Raw genomic sequence first — 25,000 nt, forward strand, 5'->3', positions numbered from 1 at the left:
GGCTGTTAGCTGGACAAAAGTAGGGTACATGAGAAGTGGTTAGGCTGTTAGCTGGACAAAAGTAGGGTACATGAGAAGTGGTTAGGCTGTTAGCTGAGAAAAAGTAAACTACATGAATAGTGCAATACCGATAATAGAACCGTGTGTTAGTGGGAGTTTCAGTGAATTCATGTGAATCACAAAGCTCATCTTTATTTCCTGTGGCGCAGCTACAAAACATTGATCAAATGAAGATCCTACATCTGTATCCATATCATATGTAAAGCATTTCCCCCGTAGTAGCTAAACATCCTCAGAGAAGTTGGATGAGAGGAAATTGGAACAGACAGGGAGACGTTTCACATCGCATCACACGCAAGCACACACACACGTGCACGTGCGCGCACACACACAAACGTGCACGTGCGCGCACACACACACACATATGGTTTACATGGCATCAAACTGAACATATGGGCCTCTTCTCAGGTAGAGACATACCTCTGAGAAACACACACACACACACACACACACACACAACTGATCAATGACTCTATGCAGCGAATTAGTGTTTTTTCCTACATGGGATTCAGGGCTGCATGGTAGTAATATACATCTACAGAATACAGACATGTGTTCTGTACAGTTGATCAGAAGGCTTTTAAATCCAGCCTTTCCTTTGTTTAAGATATCTGCTAGCCATTTCTGACGTCTTTTCAACTATAAAAGGCATTTTATACAGTACGTGGCACATGACAATAAGATATGCAATACTTACTCATTCAATCAAAGGAAAGTAACATGTAGCAGTAAAACTGACAGATCAGTGAACTCTGTAGACACACACACACACAAATACACACACACACACGTGCACAAACACACACACACACACACACACACACACACACACACACAAATACACACACACACGTGCACAAACACACACACACACACACACACACACACACACACACACAAATACACACACACACACGTGCACAAACACACACACACACACACACACACACAAATACACACACACACACACAAATACACACACACACACGTGCACAAACACACACGTGCACAAACACACACACACACACACACACACACACACACACACACACACAAATACACACACACACACGTGCACAAACACACACACACACACACATACATGTGCAAACACATGCACAAATACACACGTGCAAACACATGCACAAACACACACACACACACACATACATGTGCAAACACATGCACAAACACACACACACACACGCACACACACACAAACACACACAAATACACACACAAACACACACGTGCAAACACATGCACAAACACACACACACACACACATACATGTGCAAACACATGCACAAACACACACACACACGTGCAAACACATGCACAAACACACACACACACACATTTATGCACAAACACACACGCTGACAGATCAGTGAACTTTAGTGGAACTCTTGGCCAAGGCTCTCTGTGCTCCACCTGTCCTCAATAAGGAGAACTATTCACTGAGCAGCAAGACTGCTGCTGCTCCTGCTTTAACACACTACACACATCTCAACTGATGTCTATACAGCATGTACTGTAGATACACACACACACACACACACACACACACACACACACCCACAGGCATACACACACACACACTAGGAATACACACACACCAAGAATACACACACACTACACACGTCAAAACTGATGTCTATACAGCATGTACTGTACACAAACAGACACGCCAGGCACACACACAAACACACACACACTTGCTAATAAACACAGAGACTAGCACACTGGCCTGGACACACACAGACACAAACTCTCTCACCACACACACAGACCCATACGTAAGGCACACACACACATACGTAAGGCCTACACACACACACACACACTTACGTAAGGCACACACACACACATACGTAAGGCACCCCCCCCCCCCCCCCCCCCCACACACACACACACACACTTAGGAAGAAGGAGTTAGTGTTGTAACAACAGAACAACCATCTGGCTTGTCATGTTGACTTCCCTATAGTGTATAATATAGCTGATGTGGTACAGGACACATTAGCCTGCTGTCTGGTAGTGCTTATGATATACAGTCTGCTTCCACACACACTACCACACCAGGCAATGGGCTGGGACTGCTCTCATCAGTAGCCATGGTGCAGACCCAAGACAAAGCCCAAAACAGACCGGTCCGGAGACAAAGCACAAAACAGACCGGTCCGGAGACAAAGCACAAAACAGACCGGTATAGAGACAAAGCCCAAAACAGACCAGTCCAGAGACAAAGCCCAAAACAGACCGGCACAGAGACAAAGCCCAAAACAGACCGGTCCAGAGACAAAGCCCAAAACAGACCGGTACAGAGACAAAGCCCAAAACAGACCGGTACAGAGACAAAGCCCAAAACAGACCGATACAGAGACAAAGCCCAAAACAGACCGGAACAGAGACAAAGCCCAAAACAGATCGGTACAGAGACAAAGCCCAAAACAGACCGGAAGAAAGACAAAGCCCGAAACAGACTAGTACAGAGACAAAGCCCAAAACAGACCGGTATTGAGACAAAGCCCAAAACAGAGTAGTCCAGAGACAAAGCCCAAAACAGACCGGTATAGAGACAAAGCCCAAAACAGACCGGAACAGAGACAAAGCCCAAAACAGACCGGTACAGAGACAAAGCCCAAAACAGACCGGTATAGAGACAAAGCCCAAAACAGACCGGTATAGAGACAAAGCCCAAAACAGACCGATACAGAGACAAAGCCCAAAACAGACCGGAACAGAGACAAAGCCCAAAACAGACCGGAACAAAGACAAAGCCCGAAACAGACCGGTACAGAGACAAAGCCCAAAACAGACCGTTATAGAGACAAAGCCCAAAACAGACTAGTCCAGAGACAAAGCCCAAAACAGACCGGTAGAGAGACAAAGCCCAAAACAGACCGGTATAGAGACAAAGCCCAAAACAGACCGGAACAGAGACAAAGCCCGAAACAGACCGGTACAGAGACAAAGCCCAAAACAGACCGTTATAGAGACAAAGCCCAAAACAGACCGGTATAGAGACAAAGCCCAAAACAGACCGGTATAGAGACAAAGCCCAAAACAGACCGGAACAGAGACAAAGCCCGAAACAGACCGGTACAGAGACAAAGCCCAAAACAGACCGTTATAGAGACAAAGCCCAAAACAGACTAGTCCAGAGACAAAGCCCAAAACAGACCGTTATAGAGACAATGCCCAAAACAGACTAGTACAGAGACAAAGCCCAAAACAGACCGGTACAGAGACAAAGCCCAAAACAGACTAGTCCAGAGACAAAGCCCAAAACAGACCGGTACAGAGACAAAGCCCAAAACAGACCGGTACAGAGACAAAGCCCAAAACAGACCGTTATAGAGACAAAGCCCAAAACAGACCGGTACAGAGACAAAGCCCAAAACAGACCGGTACAGAGACAAAGCCCAAAACAGACCGTTATAGAGACAAAGCCCAAAACAGACTAGTACAGAGACAAAGCCCAAAACAGACCGGTAGAGAGACAAAGCCCAAAACAGACTGGTACAGAGACAAAGCCCAAAACAGACCGGTACAGAGACAAAGCCCAAAACAGACCGTTATAGAGACAAAGCCCAAAACAGACTAGTTCGGAGACAAAGCCCAAAACAGACCAGTCCAGAGACAAAGCCCAAAACAGACCGGTCCAGAGACAAAGCCCAAAACAGACTAGTCCAGAGACAAAGCCCAAAACAGACCGGTACAGAGACAAAGCCCAAAACAGACCGGTACAGAGACAAAGCCCAAAACAGACTAGTCCAGAGACAAAGCCCAAAACAGACCGATACAGACACAAAGCCCAAAACAGACCGGTACAGAGACAAAGCCCAAAACAGACCGTTATAGAGACAAAGCCCAAAACAGACTAGTCCAGAGACAAAGCCCAAAACAGACCGGTACAGAGACAAAGCCCAAAACAGACCGGTACAGAGACAAAGCCCAAAACAGACCGTTATAGAGACAAAGCCCAAAACAGACCGGTACAGAGACAAAGCCCAAAACAGACTGGTACAGAGACAAAGCCCAAAACAGACCGGTCCAGAGACAAAGCCCAAAACAGACCGGTACAGAGACAAAGCCCAAAACAGACCATTATAGAGACAAAGCCCAAAACAGACTAGTCCAGAGACAAAGCCCAAAACAGACCGGTACAGAGACAAAGCCCAAAACAGACTAGTACAGAGACAAAGCCCAAAACAGACCGTTCCGGAGACAAAGCCCAAAACAGACTAGTCCAGAGACAAAGCCCAAAACAGACCGATACAGAGACAAAGCCCAAAACAGACCGGTACAGGGAAAAAGCCCAAAACAGACCGTTATAGAGACAAAGCCCAAAACAGACCGGTACAGAGACAAAGCCCAAAACAGACCGGTACAGAGACAAAGCCCAAAACAGACCGGTACAGAGACAAAGCCCAAAACAGACCGGTACAGAGACAAAGCCCAAAACAGATGGGTACAGAGACAAAGCCCAAAACAGACCGGTCCAGAGACAAAGCCCAAAACAGACCAGTCCAGAGACAAAGCCCAAAACAGACCGGTACAGAGACAAAGCCCAAAACAGACTAGTCCAGAGACAAAGCCCAAAACAGACCGTTCCGGAGACAAAGCCCAAAACAGACTAGTCCAGAGACAAAGCCCAAAACAGACTAGTCCAGAGACAAAGCCCAAAACAGACCGTTCCGGAGACAAAGCCCAAAACAGACCGTTCCGGAGACAAAGCCCAAAACAGACTAGTCCAGAGACAAAGCCCAAAACAGACCGTTATAGAGACAAAGCCCAAAACAGACTGTTATAGAGACAAAGCCCAAAACAGACTAGTCCAGAGACAAAGCCCAAAACAGACTAGTACAGAGACAAAGCCCAAAACAGACCGTTCCAGAGACAAAGCCCAAAACAGACCGTTCCAGAGACAAAGCCCAAAACAGACCGGTATTGAGACAAAGCCCAAAACAGACCAGTATAGAGACAAAGCCCAGAACAGACCGGTACAGAGACAAAGCCCAAAACAGACCGGTACAGAGACAAAGCCCAAAACAGACCGGTCCAGAGACAAAGCCCAAAACAGACCGGTACAGAGACAAAGCCCAAAACAGACCGGTATTGAGACAAAGCCCAAAACAGACCAGTATAGAGACAAAGCCCAGAACAGACCGGTACAGAGACAAAGCCCAAAACAGACCGGTACAGAGACAAAGCCCAAAACAGACCGGTCCAGAGACAAAGCCCAAAACAGACCGGTACAGAGACAAAGCCCAAAACAGACCGGTACAGAGACAAAGCCCAAAACAGACTAGTCCAGAGACAAAGCCCAAAACAGACCGGTACAGAGACAAAGCCCAAAACAGACCGGTACAGAGACAAAGCCCAAAACAGACCGTTATAGAGACAAAGCCCAAAACAGACCGGTACAGAGACAAAGCCCAAAACAGACTGGTACAGAGACAAAGCCCAAAACAGACCGGTCCAGAGACAAAGCCCAAAACAGACCGGTACAGAGACAAAGCCCAAAACAGACCATTATAGAGACAAAGCCCAAAACAGACTAGTCCAGAGACAAAGCCCAAAACAGACCGGTACAGAGACAAAGCCCAAAACAGACTAGTACAGAGACAAAGCCCAAAACAGACCGTTCCGGAGACAAAGCCCAAAACAGACTAGTCCAGAGACAAAGCCCAAAACAGACCGATACAGAGACAAAGCCCAAAACAGACCGGTACAGAGAAAAAGCCCAAAACAGACCGTTATAGAGACAAAGCCCAAAACAGACCGGTACAGAGACAAAGCCCAAAACAGACCGGTACAGAGACAAAGCCCAAAACAGACCGGTACAGAGACAAAGCCCAAAACAGACCGGTACAGAGACAAAGCCCAAAACAGACGGGTACAGAGACAAAGCCCAAAACAGACCGGTCCAGAGACAAAGCCCAAAACAGACCAGTCCAGAGACAAAGCCCAAAACAGACCGGTACAGAGACAAAGCCCAAAACAGACTAGTCCAGAGACAAAGCCCAAAACAGACCGTTCCGGAGACAAAGCCCAAAACAGACTAGTCCAGAGACAAAGCCCAAAACAGACTAGTCCAGAGACAAAGCCCAAAACAGACCGTTCCGGAGACAAAGCCCAAAACAGACCGTTCCGGAGACAAAGCCCAAAACAGACTAGTCCAGAGACAAAGCCCAAAACAGACCGTTATAGAGACAAAGCCCAAAACAGACTGTTATAGAGACAAAGCCCAAAACAGACCGGTACAGAGACAAAGCCCAAAACAGACCGTTCCGGAGACAAAGCCCAAACAGACTAGTCCAGAGACAAACCCCCAAACAGACCGGTACAGAGACAAAGCCCAAAACAGACCGGTCCAGAGACAAAGCCCAAAACAGACCGGTACAGAGACAAAGCCCAAAACAGACCGGTCCAGAGACAAAGCCCAAAACAGACCGGTACAGAGACAAAGCCCAAAACAGACCGGTCCAGAGACAAAGCCCAAAACAGACCGGTACAGAGACAAAGCCCAAAACAGACCGGTACAGAGACAAAGCCCAAAACAGACCGGTACAGAGACAAAGCCCAAAACAGACCGGTACAGAGACAAAGCCCAAAACAGACCGGTACAGAGACAAAGCCCAAAACAGACCGGTCCAGAGACAAAGCCCAAAACAGACCGGTACAGAGACAAAGCCCAAAACAGACCGGTCCAGAGACAAAGCCCAAAACAGACCGGTACAGAGACAAAGCCCAAAACAGACCGGTACAGAGACAAAGCCCAAAACAGACCGGTACAGAGACAAAGCCCAAAACAGACCGGTACAGAGACAAAGCCCAAAACAGACCGGTACAGAGACAAAGCCCAAAACAGACCGGTACAGAGACAAAGCCCAAAACAGACCGGTACAGAGACAAAGCCCAAAACAGACCGGTACAGAGACAAAGCCCGAAACAGACCGGAACAAAGACAAAGCCCAAAACAGACCGTTCCGGAGACAAAGCCCAAAACAGACCGTTCCAGAGACAAAGCCCAAAACAGACCGTTCCAGAGACAAAGCCCAAAACAGACCGGTATTGAGACAAAGCCCAAAACAGACCAGTATAGAGACAAAGCCCAGAACAGACCGGTACAGAGACAAAGCCCAAAACAGACCGGTACAGAGACAAAGCCCAAAACAGACCGGTCCAGAGACAAAGCCCAAAACAGACCGGTACAGAGACAAAGCCCAAAACAGACCGGTCCAGAGACAAAGCCCAAAACAGACCGGTACAGAGACAAAGCCCAAAACAGACCGGTACAGAGACAAAGCCCAAAACTGACCGGTACAGAGACAAAGCCCAAAACAGACCGGTACAGAGACAAAGCCCAAAACAGACCGGTACAGAGACAAAGCCCAAAACAGACCGGTACAGAGACAAAGCCCAAAACAGACCGGTACAGAGACAAAGCCCAAAACAGACCGGTACAGAGACAAAGCCCAAAACAGACCGGTATAGAGACAAAGCCCAAAACAGACCGGAACAGAGACAAAGCCCGAAACAGACTAGTACAGAGACAAAGCCCAAAACAGATCGGTAGAGAGACAAAGCCCAAAACAGATCGGTACAGAGACAAAGCCCAAAACAGACCGGAACAGAGACAAAGCCCAAAACAGACTAGTCCAGAGACAAAGCCCAAAACAGATCGGTACAGAGACAAAGCCCAAAACAGACCGGAACAGAGACAAAGCCCAAAACAGACTAGTCCAGAGACAAAGCCCAAAACAGATCGGTACAGAGACAAAGCCCAAAACAGACCGGAACAGAGACAAAGCCCAGAACAGACCGGAACAGAGACAAAGCCCAGAACAGACCGGAACAGAGACAAAGCCCAGAACAGATCGGTACAGAGACAAAGCCCAAAACAGACCGGTACAGAGACAAAGCCCAGAACAGACCGGTACAGAGACAAAGCCCAAAACAGACCATTATAGAGACAAAGCCCAAAACAGACTAGTCCAGAGACAAAGCCCAAAACAGACCGGTACAGAGACAAAGCCCAAAACAGACTAGTACAGAGACGAAGCCCAAAACAGACCGTTCCAGAGACAAAGCCCAGAACAGACCAGTATAGAGACACACCAAAAGCAAAACAGAGCAAGAAAGGAGAAAATGTTATAATATTTCAAGACACAGAGAGAGAGAGAGAGAGAGAGAGAGAGAGAGAGAGAGAGAAGGAGAGAGAGAGATAGAGAGAGACAGAGAGAGAGAGAGAGAGAGAGAGAGAGAGAGACAGAGAGAGAGACAGAGAGAGAGACAGAGAGAGAGACAGAGAGATACTAGAATGCTATTTGGCCCTAAACAGAGAGTACATAGTGGCAGAATACCTGACCAGTGTGAATGACCCAAACTTAAGGAAAGCTTTGACTATGTACAGACTCAGTGAGCATAACCTTGCTATTGAGAAAGGCCACCGTAGGCAGACATGGCTCTCAAGAGAAGACAGGCTATGTGCACACTGCCCACAAAATGAGGTGGAAACTGAGCTGCACTTCCTAACCTCCTGCCAAATGTATGACCATATTAGAGACACATATTTCCCTCAGATTACACAGATCCACAAAGTATTTGAAAACAAACCCAATTTAGTTTTCACTTACTTTCTGACAGACAGACAGTTATAGACTCACTTCATCTCCAGGATCTCCTCCAGCTGTCTGCGTCTCTCGAGCCTCAGGTTGGTCAGGTGACCGTCCCGCTCCTGCAGGGAGTGCTGGGTAGTGGAGAGGCGCTGCTTGGTGGTGTCCAGCTCCTGCCTGGTCTTCTCCAGGGCGTTCATCATCTCCTCCAGCTGAGAGAGACATAAAGGGAGAGAGGGCTGTTAAACACATCCACTTGCATGCAACAATACCCATAGGCACAGACAAACAGACACACATACTAACACACAGAGACACACACTGACACACAGAGACACACACTGACACACACTGACACACAGAGACACACACTGACACATACTGACACACAGAGACACACACTGACACACAGAGACACACACTGACACACAGAGACACACACTGACACACAGAGACACACACTGACACACAGAGACACATACTAACACACACTGACACACAGAGACACACACTGACACAGAGAGACACACACTGACACACAGAGACACACACTGACACACAGAGACACATACTAACACACACTGACACACAGAGACACACACTGACACACAGAGACACACACTGACACAGAGAGACACACACTGACACACAGAGACAGTGCATATACACATACAATACACACAAACTAACTCTGCAAAAAAATTAACTTCCCTTTTTCAGGACCCTGTCTTTCAAAGAAATGTAATAAAAATCCAAATAAGTTCACAGATCTTCATTGTAAAGGGTTAAACACTGTTTAACTGTTTCCCATGCTGTTCAATGAACCATAAACAATTAATGAACACTTAATGAAAACTTAGGACACTAAAGAGGCCTTTCTACTGACTCTGAAAAACACCAAAAGAAAGATGACCAGAGTCCCTGCTCATCTGTGTGAACGTGCCTTAGGCATGCTGCAAGGAGGCATGAGGACTGCAGATGTGGCCAGGGCAATAAATTGCAATGTCTGTACTGTGAGACGCCTAAGACAGAGCTACAGGGAGACTGGGCGGACAGCTGATCGTTCTCGCAGTGGCAGACCACGTGTAACAACACCTGCACAGGATCGGTACATCTGAACATCACACCTGCGGGACAGGTACAGGATGGCAATATCAACTGCCCGAGTTACACCAGGAACGCACAATCCCTGCATCAGTGCTCAGACTGTCCGCAATAGGCTGAGAGAGGCTGGACTGAGGGCTTGTAGGCCTATTTTAAGGCAGGTCCTCACCAGACATCACCGGCATCAACATCGCCTATGGGCACAAACCCACCATCGCTGGACCAGACAGGACTGGCAAAAAGTGTTCTTCACTGACGAGTCGTGATTTTGTCTCACCAGGGGTGATGGTTGGATTCGTGTTTATCGTTGAAGGAATGAGCATTACACCGAGGCCTGTACTCTGGAGCGGGATTGATTTGGAGGTGGAGGGTCCATCATGGTCTGGGACCGTGTGTCACAGCATCGGACTGAGCTTGTTGTCATTGCAGGCAATCTCAACCACGTGGAAGAAATCCTCCTCCCTCATGTGGTACCCTTCCTGCAGGCTCATCATGACATGACCCTCCAGCATGACAATGCCACCTGTTCTGTGCGTGATTTCCTGCAAGACAGGAATGTCAGTGTTCTGCCATGGCCAGCGAAGAGCCCGGATGTCAATCCCATTGAGCACGTCTGGGACCTGACTGGATCGGAGGGTGAGGGCTAGGGCCATTCCCCCCAGAAATGTCAGAGAACTTGCAGGTGCCTTGGTGGAAGAGTAGGGTAATATCTCACAGCAAGAACTTGAAAATCTGGTACAGTCCATGAGGAGGAGATGCACTGCAGTACTTAATGCAGCTGGTGGCCACACCAGATACTGACTGTTACTTTTGATTTTGACCCCCTCCCCTTTGTTCAGGAACAACATTATTCAATTTCTGTTAGTCACATGTCTGTGGAACTTGTTCAGTTTATGTCTCAGTTGTTGAATCTTGTTTTGTTCATACAAATATTTACACAAAAAAATAAACGCAGTTGACAGTGAGAGGACATTTCATTTTTTGTTGAGTTTAAATGCATACACAAAATAATTGTCTTCTCCTGTGTGTAAGGGGGGTATGTGTGTGTGAGGGGGGTATGGGTGTGTGAGGGGGGTACATGTGTGTGCGGGAGGTACGTGTGTGTGAGGGGGTACGTGTGTGTGAGGGGGGTATGTGTGTGTGTGAGGGAGGGAGGTATGTGAAGGGGGTATGTGTGTGTGTGAGGGGGGGTATGTGTGTGTGTGAGGGGGGTGGGTATGTGTGTGTGTGTGTGTGTGTGTGTGTGTGTGTGTGTGGTGTGTGTGTGTGTGTGTGTTTCCTCCCCTGGTATGATAATAAAAATGAAAGTACTACCTCATGGCTGACTGACAGAGGTGAAATTACCCTGGGTCAGAGGTCAGCTGAATGACATGGCACATGACCCTAGAGCTGGAAGCAGGGGTCACATAGCCTTACCTTTCTCATCCTAGTCCTCCGTTATTCTCCTTGCTACTATATCTGGAGCAGGTACAACCTTCCTTTGTTAATATCTGGAAACAGAAATGTATCTACAAGGGAGACTGATATTGTGGAAACTGTAATTTTCTACCTATGACAGCTAGAGGTGACCGTGTCCTCAAGTAGTATGTATGTGTCCCACTCTGCTGGTGCCTGAAAGACCTGTCCTCGAGTAGTATGTCTGTGTCCCACTCTGCTGGTGCCTGAAAGACCTGTCCTCAAGTAGTATGTATGTGTCCCACTCTGCTGGTGCCTGAAAGACCTGTCCTCAAGTAGTATGTATGTGTCCCACTCTGCTGGTGCCTGAAGGACCTGTCCTCAAGTAGTATGTATGTGTCCCACTCTGCTGGTGCCTGAAAGACCTGTCCTCAAGTAGTATGTCTGTGTCCCACTCTGCTGGTGCCTGAAAGACCTGTCCTCAAGTAGTATGTATGTGTCCCACTCTGCTGGTGCCTGAAAGACCTGTCCTCAAGTAGTATGTCTGTGTCCCACTCTGCTGGTGCCTGAAAGACCTGTCCTCAAGTAGTATGTATGTGTCCCACTCTGCTGGTGCCTGAAGGACCTGTCCTCAAGTAGTATGTATGTGTCCCACTCTGCTGGTGCCTGAAAGACCTGTCCTCAAGTAGTATGTCTGTGTCCCACTCTGCTGGTGCCTGAAAGACCTGTCCTCAAGTAGTATGTATGTGTCCCACTCTGCTGGTGCCTGAAAGACCTGTCCTCAAGTAGTATGTATGTGTCCCACTCTGCTGGTGCCTGAAGGACCTGTCCTCAAGTAGTATGTATGTGTCCCACTCTGCTGGTGCCTGAAAGACCTGTCCTCAAGTAGTATGTCTGTGTCCCACTCTGCTGGTGCCTGAAAGACCTGTCCTCAAGTAGTATGTATGTGTCCCACTCTGCTGGTGCCTGAAGGACCTGTCCTCAAGTAGTATGTCTGTGTCCCACTCTGCTGGTGCCTGAAAGACCTGTCCTCAAGTAGTATGTATGTGTCCCACTCTGCTGGTGCCTGAAGGACCTGTCCTCAAGTAGTATGTATGTGTCCCACTCTGCTGGTGCCTGAAAGACCTGTCCTCAAGTAGTATGTCTGTGTCCCACTCTGCTGGTGCCTGAAAGACCTGTCCTCAAGTAGTATGTATGTGTCCCACTCTGCTGGTGCCTGAAAGACCTGTCCTCAAGTAGTATGTATGTGTCCCACTCTGCTGGTGCCTGAAGGACCTGTCCTCAAGTAGTATGTATGTGTCCCACTCTGCTGGTGCCTGAAAGACCTGTCCTCAAGTAGTATGTCTGTGTCCCACTCTGCTGGTGCCTGAAAGACCTGTCCTCAAGTAGTATGTATGTGTCCCACTCTGCTGGTGCCTGAAGGACCTGTCCTCAAGTAGTATGTCTGTGTCCCACTCTGCTGGTGCCTGAAAGACCTGTCCTCAAGTAGTATGTCTGTGTCCCACTCTGCTGGTGCCTGAAAGACCTGTCCTCGGGGGACTATTATCCTGGCAGGAAGTTTCTTACTGTTTCTTACTGTAATATTCTACCTTTGACAGCTAGAGGTGACCGTGTCCTCAAGTAGTATGTATGTGTCCCACTCTGCTAGTGCCTGAAGACAGAATTATCTAATTATAGCTCTTAAATAATAAGGAACTTTGTCAGTCTTCTAACTACATCACTGATACAAGAGATCTGTTCTTGGGCCATGAACCCAGAAAGAAAATCTTTTATAACAATTTTCACTGTCCCATCTCTCTTTCCATAGTTATCGCGTGCGTGTGTGTGTGTGTGTGTGTGTGTGTGTGTGTGTGTGAGAGAGAGGCTCACCATGTGGTAGGACATGAAAAAAAAAGAATTGGGCCTCTTTTATGAAGGGGCCAAATCGTTCACACATTTTTCAGGACACCCTCTGTCTTTCCCCCTCTCTTTTTCTCTCTCCCTCGCTAGGTGTGCTTCACAGATGTCCAAAATGTGGTCACTCACTCTTCATGAATATCACATCTGGGGAGAAGGGGAGATGGAAAATGAGACGAGAAGGATTCAGAATGTTTTATATGTAAGACGAAGAGAGAGAGTGAGACGCCTCACTCAACAATCAGCACAGTGGGTCTCTAAAACCCAAAACACCTCACCTCCTGCACCTCTCCCAACCCCAACCCAGCACCTCACTCAACAATCAGTACAGTGGGTCTCTAAAACCCAAAACACCTCACCTCCTGCACCTCTCCCAACCCCAACCCAGCACCTCACTCAACAATCAGTACAGTGGGTCTCTAAAACCCAAAACACCTCACCTCCTGCACCTCTCCCAACCCCAACCCAGCACCTCACTCAACAATCAGTACAGTGGGTCTCTAAAACCCAAAACACCTCACCTCCTGCACCTCTCCCAACCCCAACCCAGCACCTCACTCAACAATCAGTACAGTGGGTCTCTAAAACCCAAAACACCTCACCTCCTGCACCTCTCCCAACCCCAACCCAGCACCTCACTCAACAATCAGTACAGTGGGTCTCTAAAACCCAAAACACCTCACCTCCTGCACCTCTCCCAACCCCAACCCAGCACCTCACTCAACAATCAGTACAGTGGGTCTCTAAAACCCAAAACACCTCACCTCCTGCCTCTCTCCCAACCCCAACCCAGCACCTCACTCAACAATCAGTACAGTGGGTCTCTAAAACCCAAAACACCTCACCTCCTGCACCTCTCCCAACCCCAACCCAGCACCTCACTCAACAATCAGCACAGTGGGTCTCTAAAACCCAAAACACCTCACCTCCTGCACCTCTCCCAACCCCAACCCAGCACCTCACTCAACAATCAGTAGAGTGGGTCTCTAAAACCCAAAACACCTCACCTCCTGCACCTCTCCCAACCCCAACCCAGCACCTCACTCAACAATCAGTACAGTGGGTCTCTAAAACCCAAAACACCTCACCTCCTGCACCTCTCCCAACCCCAACCCAGCACCTCACTCAACAATCAGTACAGTGGGTCTCTAAAACCCAAAACACCTCACCTCCTGCACCTCTCCCAACCCCAACCCAGCACCTCACTCAACAATCAGTACAGTGGGTCTCTAAAACCCAAAACACCTCACCTCCTGCACCTCTCCCAACCCCAACCCAGCACCTCACTCAACAATCAGTACAGTGGGTCTCTAAAACCCAAAACACCTCACCTCCTGCACCTCTCCCAACCCCAACCCAGCACCTCACTCAACAATCAGCACAGTGGGTCTCTAAAACCCAAAACACCAACATAATCCCTGTCCTCCAAAAAGCCAACCACCTAGTCAACATGCCCAGATGGCTCACCCCTCTACATCCTTCCAGTCCCCAAACATCCCCATCAGCAACACGTCTCTCTCAACAAGCTCTCACAGTCTCACTGCAGAACGTCACATTTTGAAGTTGCCTAAATGGTTCAATCCCGCTCAAAATATCGAAAGATCTCTGGTCTCTCTGCCCCCCCCCCCCCTCCATAACCCCCAAGACTCAGCACATCTCCCAAGATTAAGCAGCCAACCCTGCACCTCTCCCAAACCGGGCACCTCTCCCAACCCTGCACATCTCCCAACCCTGCACCTCATTCAACCCGGCACCTCTCCCAACCCTGCACCTCTCCCAAAACCGGCACCTCTCCCAGCCCCAACCCAGCACCTCTCCCAAAACCGGCACCTCTCCCAACCCCAACCCTGCACCTCTCCCAAAACCGGCACCTCTCCCAACCCTGCACCTCTCCTAAACCCTCCCCAACCCCCTCACCCCTTGTCGAGTCTAGCCACACAAATAGCCAGTCGTTCTTTCACAATCACATCATTAATAAGGAATACATTTTAGTGAAATTAGGGTCTTAATCAGCTTAGAGCTCAGCCTGTGCGTGCTAATTTAGCTCAACTTCAAGGGAAAGCCCCCTCACCAAGGTAAAGCCTGCTAAGACCACCTAAAGCCCCGTTGGACATTAAGCTGATTGGGGGCTCAGAGCCCCGGCCAAATCCCTCTTGTCCATTCACGTCGGTGTTGATGGTTCAAAGGCCTAGTTCAAACGCCACAGAGAGGGAGAGAGGGGGGGGGGGGGGGGGCAGAGGGAGAGAGGGGGGGGGCAGAGGGAGAGAGGGGGGGGGGCAGAGGGAGAGAGAGATGGACAGAGAGGGAGAGAGAGATGGACAGAGAGGGAGAGAGGGGGGGGGGGGGCAGAGGGAGAGAGGGGGGGGGCAGAGGGAGAGAGGGGGGGGGCAGAGGGAGAGAGGGGGGGGGCAGAGAGGGAGAGAGGGGGGGGCAAGGAGGGAGAGAGAGGGGGGGCAGAGAGGGAGAGAGAGATGGACAGAGAGGGAGAGGGGGGGGGCAGAGGGAGATAGAGAGGGACAGAGAGGGAGAGAGAGATGGACAGAGAGGGAGAGGGGGGGGGGCAGAGGGAGAGAGAGAGGGACAGAGAGGGAGAGAGAGAGGGACAGAGAGGGAGAGAGAGATGGACAGAGAGGGAGAGGGGGGGGGGGCAGAGGGAGATAGAGACGGACAGAAGGGGAGAGAGAGTTGGACAAAGAGGGAGAGAGAGAGGGACAGAGAGGGAGAGAGAGATGGACAGAGAGGGAGAGAGGGGGGGGGCAGAGGGAGATAGAGACGGACAGAAGGGGAGAGAGAGTTGGACAAAGAGGGAGAGAGAGAGGGACAGAGAGGGAGAGAGGGGGGGGCAGAGGGAGATAGAGACGGACAGAAGGGGAGAGAGAGTTGGACAAAGAGGGAGAGAGAGAGGGACAGAGAGGGAGAGAGAGATGGACAGAGAGGGAGAGAGGGGGGGGCAGAGGGAGATAGAGACGGACAGAAGGGGAGAGAGAGTTGGACAAAGAGGGAGAGAGAGAGGGACAGAGAGGGAGTGTGAGACAGACAGAAGGGGAGAGAGAAATAATCGAGCAAACCAGAGAAAGATAGACAGACGGAGAGATGGAGAGAGTGAGAGGGAGGGAGTGAGAGAGAGCTGGCTGGGGGTGTGAAGTCTAGTGACCCGAGGCATTACCCACGCTCCATTTCAGCAGCCCTGGCTGATGGGAGACTTTCAGCGCATTAAACATCATGAGACTGATTACTCTGGGAGCGAGGGAGGGAAGAAAGGAGAGAATAAAGAAAAGAGGGATAGAAAATGTGAGAATATGATGCTGGCAGCGCGGTCTAAAACTGAGTCAGGTGATGTTTTAGACGGGACCTGGTCCTTTCTCTCCCTCCCTCTCTTCTTCTCTCCTTCTCCCTTGCTCTCTCTCCCTCCATCTCTTCTTCTCTCCTTCTCCCTTGCTCTCTCTCCCTCCATCTCTTCTTCTCTCCTCCCTTGCTCCCTCTCCCTCCATCTCTTCTTCTCTCCTTCTCCCTTGCTCTCTCTACCTCCATCTCTTATTCTCTCCTTCTCCCTTGCTCTCTCTCCCTCCACCTCTTCTTCTCTCCTTCTCCCTTGCTCTCTCTCCCTCCACCTCTTCTTCTCTCCTTCTCCCTTGCTCTCTCTACCTCCCTCTCTTCTTCTCTCCTTCTCCCTTGCTCTCTCTCCCTCCACCTCTTCTTCTCTCCTTCTCCCTTGCTCTCTCTCCCTCCACCTCTTCTTCTCTCCTTCTCACTCCATCTCTTATTCTCTCCTCCCTTGCTCTCTCTCCCTCCATCTCTTCTTCTTTCCTTCTCCCTTGCTCTCGCTCCCTCCATCTCTCTCTCTAGCCGAAAGGTCGGCGGTTCAAAATCTGTTGATGTGCCCTTGAGCAAGGCACTTAACTCGAATTGCTCCTGTAACGTTGCTCTGGATAAATGGCAAAGTGAGATATCAAACTCTCTCTCTCTCTGACTCTGATCATAACAGCAGCCTGATCTGATTGCTGTGGGCTGTATTTCATTTTAACCCACTGTGTGATTGTGTGAATCCGGGATGGCCACTGTTGTGTGTCAGTGTGAGGACAGTGAACAGTGTGACTCCATGAAGCTGAGTGTTGACAGCAAAAGAATGTCCATGTTTGTTGGTTGCTGGAATGTTGAGAGAGGGTTCTCTGTGTGCTTAGGCACTTCACAGTTCCTGAGATAAGTTTTTTAAACTGTATGTAATACAAAATGTAATATTAGTTCCAATAATGTTACCCAAATACTCCTCTTTGTCTATTCTCTGCTCTTCTCCTCTTGTCCTGTACTCTCTCCTCGTGTGTGTATGTGAGTGTGTGAACCCGCCACTGTTCAGTATCATGTATTCATACTTGTTCTAGCTGCAGATGGCGCTCATATTACTGGCAGGCATAAGTAATGCAAGGTCACTCTAATTCACATGCAAGCTCACACCAGAAGGAAACTCACCCTCTTGCTGTTTCTCTTTCTCACCGCAGACACACACACACACACACACACACACACACACACACACACACACACACACACACAACCTAGATTTCGACTTTGACTCTTTATAGCTCCCATAAGAAAAACTTAGTGTGAGAGAAAATGAAGGGAAAGGGGAGAAAGACAGAGGAAGAGAGACAGACAAACAGACAGAGGAAGAGAGACAGACAAACAGACAGAGAGGAAGAGAGACAGACAAACAGACAGAGAGGAAGAGAGACAGACAAACAGACAGAGGAAGAGAGACAGAAAAACAGACAGAGGAAGAGAGACATACAAACATACAGAGGAAGAGAGACAGACAAACAGACAGAGTAAGAGAGACAGACAAACAGACAGAGAGGAAGAGAGAAAGACAAACAGACAGAGAGGAAGAGAGACAGACAAACAGACAGAGGAAGAGACAGACAAACAGACAGAGAGGAAGAGAGACAGACAAACAGACAGAGGAAGAGACAGACAAACAGACAGAGAGGAAGAGAGACAGACAAACAGACAAAGGAAGAGAGACAGACAAACAGACAAAGGAAGAGAGACAGACAAACAGACAGAGGAAGAGAGACATACAAACAGACAGAGGAAGAGAGACATACAAACATACAGAGGAAGAGAGACAGACAAACAGACAGAGTAAGAGAGACAGACAAACAGACAGAGAGGAAGAGAGACAGACAAACAGACAGAGAGGAAGAGAGACAGACAAACAGACAGAGGAAGAGAGACAGACAAACAGACAGAGAGGAAGAGAGACAGACAAACAGACAGAGGAAGAGAGACAGACAAACAGACAGAGGAAGAGAGACAGACAGACAGAGGAAGAGAGACAGACAAACAGACAGAGGAAGAGAGACAGACAAACAGACAGAGGAAGAGACAGACAAACAGACAGTGAGGAAGAGAGACAGACAAACAGACAGAGAGGAAGAGACAGACAAACAGACAGAGGAAGAGAGACAGACAAACAGACAGAGGAAGAGAGACAGACAAACAGACAGATAGGACGAGGGACAGACAAACAGACAGAGAGGAAGAGAGACAGACAAACAGACAGAGGAAGAGAGACAAACAAACAGACAGAGGAAGAGACAGACAAACAGACAGAGAGGAAGAGAGACAGACAAACAGACAGAGGAAGAGAGACAGACAAACAGACAGAGAGGAAGAGTGACAGACAAACATACATGGAGGAAGAGAGACAGACAAACAGACAGAGGAAGAGAGACAGACAAACAGACAGAGGAAGAGAGACAGACAAACAGACAGAGGAAGAGAGACAGACAAACAGACAGAGAGGAAGAGAGACAGACAAACAGACAGAGGAAGAGACAGACAAACAGACAGAGAGGAAGAGAGACAGACAAACAGACAGAGGAAGAGAGACAGACAAACAGACAGAGAGGAAGAGAGACAGACAAACATACATGGAGGAAGAGAGACAGACAAACATACAGAGGAAGAGAGACATACAAACAGACAGAGGAAGAGAGACAGACAAACAGACAGAGGAAGAGAGACAGACAAACAGACAGAGGAAGAGAGACAGACAAACAGACAGAGGAAGAGAGACAGACAAACAGACAGAGAGGAAGAGACAGACAAACAGACAGAGAGGAAGAGAGACAGACAAACAGACAGAGAGGAAGAGACAGACAAACATACAGAGGAAGAGAGACAGACAAACAGACAGAGGAAGAGAGACAGACAAACAGACAGAGGAAGAGAGACAGACAAACAGACAGATAGGAAGAGAGACAGACAAACAGACAGAGGAAGAGAGACAGACAAACAGACAGAGAGGAAGAGAGACAGACAAACAGACAGAGAGGAAGAGAGACAGACAAACAGACAGAGAGGAAGAGAGACAGACAAACAGACAGAGGAAGAGAGACAGACAAACAGACAGAGGAAGAGACAGACAAACAGACAGAGAGGAAGAGAGACAGACAAACAGACAAAGGAAGAGAGACAGACAAACAGACAAAGGAAGAGAGACAGACAAACAGACAGAGGAAGAGAGACATACAAACAGACAGAGGAAGAGAGACATACAAACATACAGAGGAAGAGAGACAGACAAACAGACAGAGTAAGAGAGACAGACAAACAGACAGAGAGGAAGAGAGACAGACAAACAGACAGAGAGGAAGAGAGACAGACAAACAGACAGAGGAAGAGAGACAGACAAACAGACAGAGAGGAAGAGAGACAGACAAACAGACAGAGGAAGAGAGACAGACAAACAGACAGAGGAAGAGAGACAGACAGACAGAGGAAGAGAGACAGACAAGCAGACAGAGGAAGAGAGACAGACAAACAGACAGAGAGGAAGAGAGACAGACAAACAGACAGAGGAAGAGAGACAGACAAACAGACAGAGGAAGAGAGACAGACAGACAGAGGAAGAGAGACAGACAAACAGACAGAGGAAGAGACAGACAAACAGACAGAGAGGAAGAGAGACAGACAAACAGACAGAGAGGAAGAGACAGACAAACAGACAGAGGAAGAGAGACAGACAAACAGACAGAGGAAGAGAGACAGACAAACAGACAGAGGAAGAGAGACAGACAAACAGACAGATAGGACGAGGAGGAAGAGAGACAGACAAACATACAGAGGAAGAGAGACAGACAAACAGACAGAGGAAGAGAGACAGACAAACAGACAGAGGAAGAGAGACAGACAAACAGACAGAGGAAGAGAGACAGACAAACAGACAGAGAGGAAGAGGAGGAAGAGAGACAGACAAACATACAGAGGAAGAGAGACAGACAAACAGACAGAGGAAGAGAGACAGACAAACAGACAGAGGAAGAGAGACAGACAAACAGACAGAGGAAGAGAGACAGACAAACATACAGAGGAAGAGAGACAGACAAACAGACAGAGGAAGAGACAGACAAACAGACAGAGAGGAAGAGAGACAGACAAACAGACAGAGAGGAAGAGACAGACAAACAGACAGAGAGGAAGAGAGACAGACAAACAGACAGAGGAAGAGAGACAGACAAACAGACAGAGGAAGAGAGACAGACAAACAGACAGAGGAAGAGAGACAGACAAACAGACAGATAGGAAGAGAGACAGACAAACAGACAGAGGAAGAGAGACAGACAAACAGACAGAGAGGAAGAGAGACAGACAAACAGACAGATAGGAAGAGAGACAGACAAACAGACAGAGGAAGAGAGACAGACAAACAGACAGAGAGGAAGAGAGACAGACAAACAGACAGAGAGGAAGAGAGACAGACAAACAGACAGAGAGGAAGAGAGACAGACAAACAGACAGAGGAAGAGAGACAGACAAACAGACAGAGGAAGAGACAGACAAACAGACAGAGAGGAAGAGAGACAGACAAACAGACAAAGGAAGAGAGACAGACAAACAGACAAAGGAAGAGAGACAGACAAACAGACAGAGGAAGAGAGACATACAAACAGACAGAGGAAGAGAGACATACAAACATACAGAGGAAGAGAGACAGACAAACAGACAGAGTAAGAGAGACAGACAAACAGACAGAGAGGAAGAGAGACAGACAAACAGACAGAGAGGAAGAGAGACAGACAAACAGACAGAGGAAGAGAGACAGACAAACAGACAGAGAGGAAGAGAGACAGACAAACAGACAGAGGAAGAGAGACAGACAAACAGACAGAGGAAGAGAGACAGACAGACAGAGGAAGAGAGACAGACAAGCAGACAGAGGAAGAGAGACAGACAAACAGACAGAGAGGAAGAGAGACAGACAAACAGACAGAGGAAGAGAGACAGACAAACAGACAGAGGAAGAGAGACAGACAGACAGAGGAAGAGAGACAGACAAACAGACAGAGGAAGAGACAGACAAACAGACAGAGAGGAAGAGAGACAGACAAACAGACAGAGAGGAAGAGACAGACAAACAGACAGAGGAAGAGAGACAGACAAACAGACAGAGGAAGAGAGACAGACAAACAGACAGAGGAAGAGAGACAGACAAACAGACAGATAGGACGAGGGACAGACAAACAGACAGAGAGGAAGAGAGACAGACAAACAGACAGAGGAAGAGAGACAGACAAACAGATAGAGAGGAAGAGTGACAGACAAACATACATGGAGGAAGAGAGACAGACAAACAGACAGAGGAAGAGAGACAGACAAACAGACAGAGGAAGAGAGACAGACAAACAGACAGAGGAAGAGAGACAGACAAACAGACAGAGAGGAAGAGAGACAGACAAACAGACAGAGGAAGAGACAGACAAACAGACAGAGAGGAAGAGAGACAGACAAACAGACAGAGGAAGAGAGACAGACAAACAGACAGAGAGGAAGAGGAGGAAGAGAGACAGACAAACATACAGAGGAAGAGAGACAGACAAACAGACAGAGGAAGAGAGACAGACAAACAGACAGAGGAAGAGAGACAGACAAACAGACAGAGGAAGAGAGACAGACAAACATACAGAGGAAGAGAGACAGACAAACAGACAGAGGAAGAGACAGACAAACAGACAGAGAGGAAGAGAGACAGACAAACAGACAGAGAGGAAGAGACAGACAAACATACAGAGGAAGAGAGACAGACAAACAGACAGAGGAAGAGAGACAGACAAACAGACAGAGGAAGAGAGACAGACAAACAGACAGATAGGAAGAGAGACAGACAAACAGACAGAGGAAGAGAGACAGACAAACAGACAGAGAGGAAGAGAGACAGACAAACAGACAGAGAGGAAGAGAGACAGACAAACAGACAGAGGAAGAGAGACAGACAAACAGACAGAGGAAGAGAGACAGACAAACAGACAGAGAGGAAGAGAGACAGACAAACAGACAGAGGAAGAGAGACAAACAAACAGACAGAGGAAGAGAGACAGACAAACAGACAGAGGAAGAGACAGACAAACAGACAGAGAGGAAGAGAGACAGACAAACAGACAGAGGAAGAGAGACAGACAAACAGACAGAGAGGAAGAGAGACAGACAAACAACAGAGGAAGAGAGACAGACAAACAGACAGAGGAAGATAGACAGACAAACAGACAGAGAGGAAGAGAGACAGACAAACAGACAGAGGAAGAGAGACAGACAAACAGAGAGAGGAAGAGAGACAGACAAACAGACAGAGGAAGAGAGACAGACAAACAGACAGAGGAAGAGAGACAGACAAACAGACAGAGGAAGAGAAACAGACAAAACAGACAGAGGAAGAGAGACAAACAAACAGACAGAGGAAGAGAGACAGACAAACAGACAGAGGAAGAGACAGACAAACAGACAGAGAGGAAGAGAGACAGACAAACAGACAGAGAGGAAGAGAGACAGACAAACAGACAGAGGAAGAGAGACAGACAAACAGACAGAGAGGAAGAGAGACAGACAAACAGACAGAGGAAGAGACAGACAAACAGACAGAGGAAGAGAGACAGACAAACAGACAGAGAGGAAGAGAGACAAACAGACAGAGAGGAAGAGAGACAGACAAACAGACAGAGGAAGAGAGACAAACAAACAGACAGAGAGGAAGAGAGACAGACAAACAGACAGAGGAAGAGACAGACAAACAGACAGAGAGGAAGAGAGACAGACAAACAGACAGAGAGGAAGAGAGACAGACAAACAGACAGAGGAAGAGAGACAGACAAACAGACAGAGGAAGAGAGACAGACAAACAGACAGATAGGAAGAGAGACAGACAAACAGACAGAGGAAGAGAGACAGACAAACAGACAGAGAGGAAGAGAGACAGACAAACAGACAGAGAGGAAGAGAGACAGACAAACAGACAGAGGAAGAGAGACAGACAAACAGACAGAGGAAGAGAGACAGACAAACAGACAGAGAGGAAGAGAGACAGACAAACAGACAGAGGAAGAGAGACAAACAAACAGACAGAGGAAGAGAGACAGACAAACAGACAGAGGAAGAGACAGACAAACAGACAGAGAGGAAGAGAGACAGACAAACAGACAGAGGAAGAGAGACAGACAAACAGACAGAGAGGAAGAGAGACAGACAAACAACAGAGGAAGAGAGACAGACAAACAGACAGAGGAAGATAGACAGACAAACAGACAGAGAGGAAGAGAGACAGACAAACAGACAGAGGAAGAGAGACAGACAAACAGAGAGAGGAAGAGAGACAGACAAACAGACAGAGGAAGAGAGACAGACAAACAGACAGAGGAAGAGAGACAGACAAACAGACAGAGGAAGAGAAACAGACAAAACAGACAGAGGAAGAGAGACAAACAAACAGACAGAGGAAGAGAGACAGACAAACAGACAGAGGAAGAGACAGACAAACAGACAGAGAGGAAGAGAGACAGACAAACAGACAGAGAGGAAGAGAGACAGACAAACAGACAGAGGAAGAGAGACAGACAAACAGACAGAGAGGAAGAGAGACAGACAAACAGACAGAGGAAGAGACAGACAAACAGACAGAGGAAGAGAGACAGACAAACAGACAGAGAGGAAGAGAGACAAACAGACAGAGAGGAAGAGAGACAGACAAACAGACAGAGGAAGAGAGACAAACAAACAGACAGAGAGGAAGAGAGACAGACAAACAGACAGAGGAAGAGACAGACAAACAGACAGAGAGGAAGAGAGACAGACAAACAGACAGAGAGGAAGAGAGACAGACAAACAGACAGAGGAAGAGAGACAGACAAACAGACAGAGGAAGAGACAGACAAACAGACAGAGAGGAAGAGAGACAGACAAACAGACAGAGGAAGAGAGACAGACAAACAGACAGAGAGGAAGAGAGACAGACAAACAACAGAGGAAGAGAGACAGACAAACAGACAGAGGAAGATAGACAGACAAACAGACAGAGAGGAAGAGAGACAGACAAACAGACAGAGGAAGAGAGACAGACAAACAGAGAGAGGAAGAGAGACAGACAAACAGACAGAGGAAGAGAGACAGACAAACAGACAGAGGAAGAGAGACAGACAAACAGACAGAGGAAGAGAAACAGACAAAACAGACAGAGGAAGAGAGACAAACAAACAGACAGAGGAAGAGAGACAGACAAACAGACAGAGGAAGAGACAGACAAACAGACAGAGAGGAAGAGAGACAGACAAACAGACAGAGAGGAAGAGAGACAGACAAACAGACAGAGGAAGAGAGACAGACAAACAGACAGAGAGGAAGAGAGACAGACAAACAGACAGAGGAAGAGACAGACAAACAGACAGAGGAAGAGAGACAGACAAACAGACAGAGAGGAAGAGAGACAAACAGACAGAGAGGAAGAGAGACAGACAAACAGACAGAGGAAGAGAGACAAACAAACAGACAGAGAGGAAGAGAGACAGACAAACAGACAGAGGAAGAGACAGACAAACAGACAGAGAGGAAGAGAGACAGACAAACAGACAGAGAGGAAGAGAGACAGACAAACA

At 48.1% G+C, this 25,000-nt stretch overlaps 1 protein-coding gene across 1 annotated transcript in view; it reads right to left on the reverse strand.

Annotated features, from left to right (window-relative positions):
- The window catches only part of LOC110518541 (ERC protein 2-like), a 488,643-nt gene that overhangs the window by 227,048 nt on the left and 236,595 nt on the right, over positions 1-25,000 (reverse strand). The window contains exon 12 of the mRNA XM_036947561.1: positions 8,739-8,899. Coding sequence (XP_036803456.1) covers positions 8,739-8,899 — 161 coding nt within the window. The remainder of the gene's footprint in view (positions 1-8,738; positions 8,900-25,000) is intronic.

This window comes from Oncorhynchus mykiss, chromosome 16, assembly GCF_013265735.2.
Source record: "Oncorhynchus mykiss isolate Arlee chromosome 16, USDA_OmykA_1.1, whole genome shotgun sequence".
Taxonomy (NCBI): domain Eukaryota; kingdom Metazoa; phylum Chordata; class Actinopteri; order Salmoniformes; family Salmonidae; genus Oncorhynchus; species Oncorhynchus mykiss.